At 34.5% G+C, this 12,717-nt stretch overlaps 1 protein-coding gene across 1 annotated transcript in view; it reads left to right on the top strand.

Annotated features, from left to right (window-relative positions):
- The window catches only part of LOC108907793, a 140,277-nt gene that overhangs the window by 63,229 nt on the left and 64,331 nt on the right, over nt 1–12,717 (top strand). Inside the window, exons 6-8 of the mRNA XM_023454480.1 lie at nt 920–1,305; nt 6,128–6,136; nt 7,994–8,230. Of these exons, the coding sequence (XP_023310248.1) occupies nt 920–1,305; nt 6,128–6,136; nt 7,994–8,230 (632 nt within the window). The remainder of the gene's footprint in view (nt 1–919; nt 1,306–6,127; nt 6,137–7,993; nt 8,231–12,717) is intronic.

Raw genomic sequence — 12,717 nt, forward strand, 5'->3', positions numbered from 1 at the left:
GAACTTCAGTCTAATATCTCCCGGTCTAATATTGTGGATGTCGTTAGCTACGATCAGTGACGTTGTTCGAGGTTAGATTTCTTGTATGTGACATTTATAAAAATTTATTTTATTTAAATAAAGGTATTATTGACATTTAGTCTTTTTTTTCTTTTTTGCCCACCTGATAAAATAGCCATGGGCCTCACCTATTCGCAATGTCACAAGCCACCACTGATTTTAAGAAATAAAAATTAGTATCTTAAAAAGTGACCTCTACAAAAGTTGTAGATTTTTACATGACCTACAACTTTTGTATTGGATACTTTTTTGTTAGACGTCAACTTTCGCCAGAAATCCCAATGATACAATTTTTCACAACTTTTCAACCCCCCAAATCAACCCTCCATCCACCACCCTGCTCACGCATATATTTTTTTTTTATGTTTATTAGGTTTATTATAAGCCCTTTTACCATTTCCACTTATAAAAGTCCAGGTATTAATTTTTGTTTTCTCGAAGTGTAATTTGGTTGGACTAAACACTTGTAATGCTATCTATTGAAAAGTCAATGGTGGGAGAAATACCAAACTTTAATTAAAAAAAAAATATTTGAAAAGTATTTGAAAAGTTTATATCTTACAAAAGCAGAAGAATTGACATTTTCCTTATATTTCAATGGTTCTTAAAATAAAACTGCCCGATTATATTTGATTTTGTTTTTCAATACTGTGGACCTAAATATTTCCGCCTTCGCTGCTGTGGAAGTCAATATCCGCTACTGAATAAAATAATACTTTTAATGTACACACGGCAAAAACTAACAAAAAAAGACGATTTATTAGGTATTTCTTTTGTTTTACATTCCTGTACAACTTATCCTATTACTTTCATCTCCCGATAAGGATACGCCGCTAAGAGGGAGAATCCTTTGTTCCAGGTAAGATTCGTGGACCAACAGACCCCCACCTTCATGAAGCAGAAACGCAACTGCGAGTTCTGGGTGCGCGGCACCAGCCGGGGCGTCGTCGAGAGCCCCCTTCACTCCCTGCCGGCCAACACCACCTGCCTGTACCACCTGCAGGGCCTGGACGCCACCGTGTCCCCCTCGCCGATCCCCTTCAGACCGCTGAACGCCAGGTACCCGGACTGGCGGCACGTGGGGATGATCCTGCCGCCCCCGCGGTACAGGGTATGGCTGTCCGTGATAAAGTTCCACGTCGCCAGCTCCTGGGACCCCCAGAAGCCCGACCAGGTCTGCAGGAGCTATCTGAACGTGTGGGACGGGCAACTTTGGACGCCGTCCAACTGCGAGGGGCTCTACTGGTAATTGTTCGTGATTGAATAAGGCTTTTGTGTAACTCTGTTCGCTCCGTTAAATTCTCTATTAAAACGACTGCTTGAGGTCGTTTATATTCTTGAATTATTGCTACAGTCCGCACGATATTTGTTGAACTATCGGAACTACTCTACAAATTACCGCAGCAGAGGCATGCCATTTCTTCTTCCTCGGGGCCAAGAAAGTGACGCAGGGGTCTTCGTGGAATTCCATCTCAACAAATATCGTACGGACTATACGCACTAGTAGGTACTAAAGTCTGTTTACGATAAGTTTGCAATGACGTCACAGTGTGAAATGTCGCAGTGTCAGGTTGTTAATTTTTGAGGATATTTAAGAAAATTAAATTTTAGTGGTGAATCCACCTTATTAAAATTATAGCCTATAACCACAGATTACGAGGCCATTTAAATAATTTAGGAAATCGTCAAAAAGTTGAATTTGATTTATTTGTTTACATTCGGTGAATCACGGAAATAACAGTATTATATTTTTAAATTTATCACAAATCACATCAAACTGATGTAAATTTAACTTTAATTTATGTATGGTTTTTCCGAAGTCAGTTGAACATGTATAAAAACGCCTAGCAATAAAATTTAATGAGTTTCATAGACGTCCCTAAAAAATTTTTCTGCTACAGGTAAAAAATAATAATAATTTGTATATAATGTGCAGAAAATTTCTATATGTTCATTTGGCCAACAACATATTCTATGTCCTCAAACAATTTTATTATATTGATGGTAATTTTTGGTTATGACATATCAAAAAGCATTTACATTTTCATTGAAATATGTTACTGCTCGGCAATGTGTCAACAACTGAAATTTATGACCGATCGCCCAGTGCGTCTGTATTTATGCGCCGTTTAGACCTCTATATGGGTATGGCTAAATAAATATGGGAAAAAGTTTTTCAAATATTTCAATGTCGAGTTGATAATGTAGTAATTTAATATTTTAACTAACTGTATACATTCTAAATTGCAGTCTTGTTAAAATAATCAACACCTACAAATCGGCATGACACTGCTTTGCACTTGCACACCGGTAATTTATTAGTTGCGAAAAGAACTTTTTATACGCTTTCGATTGAATCCAATATACAGAAACATTGAGCTGCTATCGAAAGTAGCAAAACTTTAAACGCCTGTCAACTGTCGATTGATTTATTTTAATGATTATAATTGTGTGGTAAATTTAAAACAATAAAATTTCCTAATTTAGCAAAATAGACCAGGAAAATAACCTGGGAAATGACCATTTCGCGACTTTTTGTTTCGGCAAGCTGAATTTATCACTATAGATGCTAAATATTATGTACAATAACATATTAGTTTGCACAATCATAAAGGGGAAGATTGTTTACAGGGTGGTTAATTGTATAATTTTTACGTAAATTCACGTTTTTCGCTTATAACTTTTTTCCGTTCATTTCCACGAGAAAACAGTAAAGTACTTTTTTTCGTCTTCAAAGGACCTACAAAACTAGCCCTCAAGCATAAAAAAATATCGATAGATAATATAGATCAAAAGTTATAAACAGAAGAAGTTTATTTATGACTTTTGAATTAAACATTTATAAACTGCGTTATTATTACCAGAACATTTTGGCATCGCATCCTCTCATTCCTTATCACTGTCTAATATAACTCGCACGAAATCTGGAATCGGTAAGTTGAATAATTTACAAGTTTTATGGCCTTATAAACAAATTAACTAATTATTAGTCTGGACGATCCCGAGGATCTTCCACAATCGCACTGATTTTTTTCATGATAGATTTCATAATAATACATTGAAATCTATCATTTTTTTTTTAAATTCAAATTTGCAACCTGAAATTTTTTTTAATTTTTTAGCCTTAGTTGCAAAATGAAATATACGATGCACGAGCGTGATATAGTTATATATTATTACATATTCGGAAAGCTTATGAAAAGAGCTTTAAGTTAAAAAAAAAATCGTCAAGATTCGTTGAAAAACAACGGAGTTACAGACTGTCAAATATATCATTTTCCAACTCTATATTTCCTGGCCTAAAGAGTTAACGCGATACCGAACAGAATTTTAGGGTTATTCTAATTATTAAATGTGACGTCATTGCTGGCTTATCATAAGTAGACTTTACCGGCCATTTACATTGAGTTGCATCCATTGTTCATGTACCTACCGAAATATTCACATAACATTCTACAACCTTTATCTTTGTTTTTTTTGTATATCTGTATATTTACGATTTAACACTGTAGATTTAGTATGCACTAATTTCAGTATATGTTTTACTAGACTGTAAAACAATTGTCTGTTCCCTTATTTTTTCTTTGGGGACCACTAAAAAAGTGTCTATAGGCAGTTTCGAACTCTTCCATTTGGAGAAATTAATTTTCCGCAACCACCTCCAGGGAAGTTTTCTGTTTTGTCGGCTGGGCAGCAACCCAAAAGGAGAATATAAAACGTTTGCACTAAGTTTAGCAAGGAATAACCCGTATAAAGCACGAGTAAACTCCTGAACTTCGAAGTTAGTTCGTGATAAGTTTCACTTCTTATATGTTTTCCCTAAACTTTCTTGGCGGTTACTCCGCCAAGATTTGTGGTATCACAACACCGCTACTTGTTCATTGTAACGATTACATAGTTTTTAGCGAAAATAAACAACTGTAAGTTATTACCGTATAGCAGCTTTTGTGATATTTATGTTACTCTATGTACACTTCCTTGGTACATCAATTTTAATTTAAGTCGTCTCTGATTATTATGAATCTATTTTAATCTGGATATCAAAAAGGGTTTTCAAAATTAATAAATAATATGCAAAATCAAAGCGTTATAAATATTTATAGGCGCTTAATGAAATGCCCAAATATTACCATTATTCAGTTTTTAGTTTAGTGTCATCCAAAACTAATTTTAGATAATATAGTCAGATTAGCCACGAAATTCGTGTTATATTTTCCAAAATTCCGTAGTTTCATAGACAATGTATGTTTATATTTCAAACCCATGAATAAATTTGAAATTTAATTACAAATTAAGGGCGTTGTTTATACTGCATCAGTTCAGAGACTTGTAGATTTAGGCACTCCATATTATTTAAATCGCTTTTGTTCAATTACTGACCCTTTTCCCTTAATAATATGACGCATATGAGTAAATATATGAATGACGCTCGGTGTACGCGAGCTTCATCATTTATTAATTCAACAGTGGTTTTGTTATATATTTATAAAGGGAATTATATAGGTAATTCATAATTTAAAAGCTGTTTAGGTAATAAAAATTATCGATGATAATATTGAATGTTAAATACATTAATGCATAATTAAGGGTGTAACTTTGAGTGGGGGTCATATTTATACAGAGACTATTAAGAAACTATTTTTTTTAACCTTCTTTTAGTAATTTTCACACCCCACCTCTGAACAAGCTAGCTGTGACCTCGAACAACGGCGCGCGTTAGTCTCGGCGTATGCAAATTGAGAACTGGGCTATGCATTGTTGTTAAATCTCGTAATTTAGGTTTTAACAAGCAAATTTTCACACCATCCGCTTTGGTGCGTTACTTTTGTTGAGTGGATGTTCACCAGGAGCTCTAGTAATCAATAATGATAAATGAAATACACAAAAATAAATAAATAACCTGCTTATTTACCTGATTTTTACAACATAGGTAATATTCGAAATTTTGTGGCTAATCTTCGACTACTGGTACGGGAATCCTCTTCCACAGCGTTTAAAATTTCTGGTTCCTAATTTCTCATTCTCTGAATTTGTTCGCGTCCAACATTAGCATCTCTCAAATGTTGATTCAACATCACAAACATTTTTTTATTCGGTACTTACTAGTCGGGGTAATTTATCTGATATCGTCAGCTTTGCTCCTTACAAAAAGTACGTTCTAACCAAATCAACTCTTTCTTGATTCTTGTATGATTTATCATATACAAAAACTTGAAAATTAGAACGTAAAATTACACTGTACCAAGGTACCACACAAAGGCACTTCATGAACATCCTCCCGTAAACCCATAAAGTCGAAAACTAAACTAAAAATGTAACCGATGAAGCAGTGAAGCATTCGACCATTTCCGTTTTATACCGAGTGCGAAGACAGTTGGCTTATCCACTTTCAAAAGCGACAGGCGACATTGCGAGACAAAATTGGGGCGGCTAACTGACGTTGCACTTCGGAAGCGTTCAGAACATGATGAGATTGTACTTAAATTTAAACTGTTCACGGTTTTATTTTGTTGTAAGACGATCTTATCGTTTTTTGGTAAAAAAATTTTTTTCGATACAAGCAACTTGATTCAAGAAAAGATACAAAATTGCGTGTTCAGGATTTTCGCTAAACTTGGGACAGTTTTACAAATAATGAACGATTGAAGGACATTTTCGATTTTTTTAACCTCAAAGCGTCCCAAAGACACCCTCAAAAAATCAATTAAAAGATCAAGTTTACAATTTTTATTAATTTCTCTAAAGAAAAAAATGTTTTTTTCGCAAAATTTCATATTTATATTCACGAAAAAATGCTTTACATAACAAAAAAGAAAAAAAGATTATGTATAAGTTGTCCTTATAATTAAAGGCCTTTTTAGATATTTGGAAAATATCGAATGCAAGGCGCCATATTCAAAGGGCTCTCTAGCTACTTGAGGGAGCGTTTTTGTTCAAATAGGCATAAAAACATCCACAGAATTTGAGGTAATCATTTGTCGATCAAGTTTCTAGAACCAGTATAGAATAGAATACCCTCCTTACATTTGGCCAAAGACCTGTTCTTTAATATTTTGTAATATCAAAGCAACACCCTGTATAGTAACTATACTAGGTGTCCCACCGAGAACTGCGTCGATCGATATCCAAGAAAGTACTGCTCCGAAAAATTTGTAAATTTGGCAACATGGCAATGTCACTGGAACGAACATAACTGAAATATCTAGAATTCTCCAGCATTTCCGGTTATACCGGAAGTCGACACCAACTTCGCTATTTTAAATGGGACACCCTACATATTATTGCATTTTCGGATTCTACGTGAGATTTGAGGCCCACTTTAAATATTCCCTATACCTAGGAGTTATAGAATTTGAGATATTAATTTTTAAATAAAAATTTAACAAATACAAGGGTTCGCGGAAATGCTAGTAACTCTTCTCAGGAGCGTGATATCAAGCGGATTTTGATATCTGTAAAGGGCATAGGTAGCGCTAAATTATGGTGTACCAACAAATTAAAACATTTAATAATAGGTGTCTCATTTTTGCTGTTACATTTTGATAACTTCAAAGAGCTTTGTTAATTTAAATGGAACACCCTGTATTTTTTTACTCTGTCGAATGCAGATTGAAATTTCCTTTCAATCCATATTATCATTGTTAGGGTTGTCGATACTACTTTTAGAGATATTTGCAATTTTCTATTTTTTTTTTGGATACTTTCTCTCGTATCAGACCTGTTGTCAAATTGGCCACGACTAGAAACACTCCAAAACAATTAAAATAGTTTGACATTTGTCAAGTTAGTTGTCAAATTATTGTTATGTTTGTAATATTTTTTGCTAAAAATTTAAATAAAAATGCCTGGGAATGGTTTAAATTATACTTACGAGGATTATTTTAATTAATTTGTTATTTATGGAAAATGTGACTAAGTAATTTCAAGAACATGTAGAGAATCTGCTACTTTTTTCCATAAATTACAAACAAATTAAAATAATCCTCATTACAATATAAACGATCCCGTCATTTTTATTTAAATTTTTAGCAAAAACTATTCAAAGACAACAATAATTTGACAACTAACTTGACAAATGTCATATTATCTCAAGTGTTTTTGGGGTGTTTCTGGTCATGGCAAATTTGACAACAGGTCTGATACGAGAAAAAGTTTCCAAAAAATAGAAAATTGCAAATATCTCTAAAAGTAGTAACGGCAACCATAACAATGATTATATGGCCTGAAAGGAAATTTCAATCTGCATACGACAGAGTAAAAAAATACAGGGTGTTCCATTTAAGTTAACAGAGTTATAGCTGTTTAAAGTTATCAAAATGTAGCAGCAAAAATGACACACCTAGTATGAAATGTTTAATTTGTTGGTACACCTTAATTTAGCGCCACCTATGCCCTTTACAGGTATCAAAAATCCGCTTGATATCAGGGTCCTGAGAAGAGTTACTAGCATTTCCGTGAACCCTTGCATTTGCCAAATTTTTTATTTAAAAATTAATATCTCAAAATCTATAGCTCCTAAGTATAGGGAATATTTAATAAAGTGGCCCTCAAATTTCGCGTAGAATCCGAAAATGCAATAACATATAGAGTGGTCCATTTAAAATAACGAAGTTGATGTCGACTTCCGGTATAACTTGAAGCGCTGGAGAGTTCTAGATATTTTAGTCGTGTTCGTCCCAGGGACATTGCCATGTTGCCAAATTTTCAAATTTTTCGGAGCAGTACCTATTTTCCTAGATATCGATCGACGCAGTTCCCGGTGAGACACCCTGTATAACGAGGATATAACGTGAGATTTTCCGTACACGGCTCAAAGAAACTTCAATCGCGCGCCAAAACAAAGAAAACACAGGCTATCAGATACGATCGAACCCTCGTCCCCGACCTTTGTATTTACCGGCCCCCGCTAAATCAAAGTTTGTTTCAGCGGCAGCAAGGATAAATCGAGGAGCCGCGCCGGCCAATCGGGCGGAACGGGCTCCGCCGCCGGCAAGAAGAACGTCACCCTGCTGGCCCGCTACTGCAGGGAGCACGTGCCCAGGAGCTGCGATCACTCCCTGCTGGCCAACGCCACCCGCTTCCCCAGGCCCTGCTCCCTCGCCGAGAGCTTTCTCACCTCCGGAGACAGCCTCACGCTGGAGCTGAGACTCGCCGACTCCACCGCACTCAGGTTATTGCTTTTCGCCTCGCACGCGGTGTTGCCAGCTTACCGGAATTTGGCTCATGTTTTACGGACAAAATGCGCAAATGCGGATAGCGAAATTTTTTATGAGTTATGCGATTTTATTTTGCGGAATTTGGTTTATTAATGAGTTGAGAATTTACAATGCATAAAAATGAAGTTGTAAATAATTATTTTTTTAAGTTATCTAACGAGCGTTCAAATAAAAACGTGGTCAAGTTGGTTCTGAAAATTTGGACGTAGGGCGTAGCGTATAGCAAATGAACTTAAACGTCATCTGTCAAAGCGCTGTATCGCCGCTTTGTTATTGAAACTGACAGCTGCTATACAGCTCGTTGAGAAATGAGGTTAAGTTGGTCGCTATAAGCTACGCCCTACGTCCAATGTGTCAGAGCCAACTTCGACCACGTTTTTATTTGAACGCTCGTTATTTACAAAATATCTTCAATATTTGTTAAACGCATATTAAGGTAACAAAAAGGACAAGAAAAAACTATTAAAGTCTATCACAAAACTCTCTTGTAGCAACATTAATTTCATGACGTGCATGAACATAGCTAGAACGTTTGCTTGGGCTGCAAGTACTATGGAAGCCTCCAAAGTAAAAAATTAAATAATAAATAAAAATTTAAAAAAAACGAACGCAGTCAACAGCTTATCGATACAATATTTCAAAACTTAAACACTCTTTCTTTTAATTTTGATAAAAAAAAGGGCGGCGCAGTCAGCGATTTACCGATTTGAGAAAGATGATATTATTGGATCTTTTTTCCTTGGTGGGCACCGGGCTTTCTAGGGTGGGCCGTGCCCCCCCCCCCCCTGCTACGCTCATGGTTACATGGGAAAATACTACCGATACAACCAAATTTCATCGGAAGTATGGCAATATCGAGATGCAAGTGAAGAAAATCCTTCCAAAAAAATTTGTGAATTTACCTTGATATTCTTATATTACTTTTTTTCAATGCAAATGTGGAAAAGGTATTTAGTATGTATTCTAAATTTGTTTTAAATATACAGGGTGGGCCATTAGTGTGAGAAAGTAAAATAACTCCCTTGTTACTCATAATACAGAAAAAATGTTTATATAAAAGTTGTACAGAATCAAGAAACTAAAATACATAATTAATTTGAAACATACAGTTCGATGAGTAAATATGGGACACGCCAGAGATTACATTTTTTAAAGGGAACACCCTGTATATTTTTAAACATATGGATTTCCGAGAAAATTCTATATATGGCAATACAAACACTTTATCATTTTAGTGCGGGGTTGCCAAGTTATGTAGAAAATTCTTCGAATTTTGGAAAAACATGACAAAGTTGTATTAACTTTCAGCTACTAACACTTGGAACAAAATAATTAGACCGAGTTATCGAGACAAGGGCTCCTATATTAGCTAATATCGATATTTTATACAGGGCATTTTTTATAACACGATCATTTTTAGAAATTTTAAACTTGTTTTTTCAAAGTTTTTCAAATTGAACACCCTGTATTTTATTGTTCTATTTTTTCACATATCGGTCCACTTCAACTTTTATTAAGAATGTTCTATATCTAAAATTGTTAGTTTTCAAGATATAGCAACATTTCTTAAAAAGCTTAATTTTTATTATTTTATAGAACAACTAACAAATATTAACTAATAAAATAAATTAGCTCAAAATGGAATGATAAATTTTGAACTGACAAGTTGACACAGTGCGACAGTTTTTTCCAAAGCCATTTCGTGCGACCGAAATTTATAAAAATTAGGTTTTTCCAGAAATGTTGCTATATCTTAAAAACTAACAACATTAGGTGTAGAACATACTTAATAAAAGTTGAAGTGGACTGATATGTGAATAAAATAGAACAATAAAATACAGGGTGTTCCATTTGAAAAATTTTAGAAAATCAAGTTTGAACTTTCTTAAAATGATCGAATTATCAAAAATATCCTGTATAAAATATCAATATTAGCTAATATGAGTCTTTGCCTAACATTTGTCTATAACTCTGTTAAATATTTTTGCTCCAAGTTACTACAACTTCTTCGAGGTCATGTTTTTTCCAAAATTCGAAGAATTTTCTACATAACTTGGCAACCCCGCACTAAAATGTTATACTGTTTATATTGTCACGTCTGCCGTTTAAAATACTAAAAAAATAATTAATTGTTAAAAAAAAGATTATTGCTTCGGGCTACTCGCTTGGCTGCTGAGAGGGAAAAACACACAAATCAATCAGTTTTAACGGTTTATTATAAAATAAAATACTTACACAAGGGCTGTTTGCTTGTCAAGTGGAGGCTCCTGACTGGCTCTCAAGGTGGCTCCTGACTGCCCCCGATTCACCGAGTTTCTGGGGTTTAAATATTCTTTACAAAATGCTGAGAGCATTAGAATTAAACCACCGGTAGAAGAATCGGGAACAGTGTATGAATCAGGTCGCCAGTTTATAGAGAGAGAGAGAGAGCGAGATGGACATAGTGCAAGGGTCAGTTCGGTATGCATTCAGTTTGCAACTGGACAATTTTCGTTGCTTTTAAATCTATTGTGCAATACTGACATGTCATTGATTCGAATTATATTTCTAAATTTTGTTCTATGAAATGAATAAGTATTTGTACTGAGAGTAAAAAAAATCTACTAAAGAATAATGTGTCCAAATAAAATAATGCCATATGTCCATAAATATTTATCTTTCAAAGTTTCTACATTTACAGGATGATTAAATTTTGAATATTACTCTTCCCTCTCTCTAAAATGCTTATAGTTGACAATATTGTCATATATAGAATTTTCTCAGAAATCCATATGTTTAAAAATATACAGGGTGTTCCATTTAGAATCGCCCTGTATGTTTCAAATTAATTTTGTCCTCTAGGTTTTTTTATTCTGCACAACTTTGACTGTGAAAGTATCCAAATTGACTTTCAACTGAATTCAGAATTATTGAATTATGAATGAATATACTTTAAAAAAACTAGAGGAGAAGGTCCGAATATGGACCATGTACTTAATATGGGCCCCATGGCTATTCCTACTAAAACATCTAGCGGCATCACTGAATAATACTTTAAAAGACAGCTACCTAGTAGCGAACTGTTTTACCGACATTGTGCAGTTGATTTCTTATATTGTTAGAAACAAGCGGTGGTGAATGTGTTACTGGAATTCAGAATATTAACTGAAGGTAAGTTGTTATTATGTTTTATACGATTTTTAGTGACTAGGTATATTTGTATATTCACCTAGATATTTTGTATAAAGATAAAGTTTGTTTTGTTCAGAAAATATTTTGATTCACTTAAACTCTACAAATAATAGGTATCTATTGTTGAACGACATGCAATGCTGGTAATATGGGCCTTTTGTGGGTCCGAATATGGGCCAGGGCCCATATTCTCCCCTGATTTTGAATTTAGTTTTTTTCCAGGTTTACCATGCCACGTAACAAACCAAAGCTTTCACCAAAGAAAGAATTTAAGGAAACAATGGAGCTCCGAAGACATGATAAAGGCTGTGGACAGCGTAAATAACAAATAAATTACATTTGTGACTTCTGCAAATAATTTCTTTCTTTCCAATTTCTGTTGTCGCCAAGTTTTTTACTAAAAAATAAAGTTTCCTTTGTTAAACGTAAACTTATGCACCATTTTTGATAGGGGCCCATATTTCATACACTCTACCCTCATACAAGATATTGTTCAATTTTCATATTTTAACTGATATCTCAGTATTTTTTATCTTTCCGGAACTATGCCGCGCTCATTATTGTAGACGAGTTCTTGGTCTAAGTGTGTCCCAATTTTTGGTTGTATTTGTCAAAAAATTTGTTAATAATCTATAAAAAACAAAATAGGGGCCCATATTCGGACCTCCTCTATTATATTTCGTAAAATTAAGACTTAATGGACTATTACAACATCTGCTGTTTAGTTGCAGAATAAATAACTCATATTTTCAGAACAATGTTCTTGTTTTGTTAAATGTAACTTTTTCATTTTTTCTAAAATTAAAAACTGTAGCGGATTTACATCCAATGTAGAGAATTTTAAGCCCGTATTTGGCGCAAACTATTTTTAACAGTTGGCAACGCTGCTCGCACGCGTCCTGCGGCCATGCCCGAAATGCAGGACTTCTCCCTGCAGTCGGCCGCCTTTGATCTCTCGATACGTAATAGAGAGACACGCAGGGGAAGTATTCCCTTGGGCGCCACTTTATAGACTGAACGTCAATATAAAAGTCATAAAATGATATTAATGTGAAAATAGAGGGTGTCCCGTAAAGGAGGTTACACTCGCCGGGTGGTGATTATACAAGGTCAATCATTCTACACCCTCCCCTTATCTTTTTTACCTTTCAATTTAGAAAAAAATAGTAAAAACACCAAAGTTTTAGTAAATGTTCTTTCGATATCAAGGAAGTACATAAAAATTAATTGACTGTTGAGTTTCTGAGACATAAACAGAACTTTAACTTTT

Source organism: Anoplophora glabripennis, unplaced genomic scaffold (genome assembly GCF_000390285.2).
Source record: "Anoplophora glabripennis isolate ALB-LARVAE unplaced genomic scaffold, Agla_2.0 scaffold100, whole genome shotgun sequence".
NCBI lineage: Eukaryota > Metazoa > Arthropoda > Insecta > Coleoptera > Cerambycidae > Anoplophora > Anoplophora glabripennis.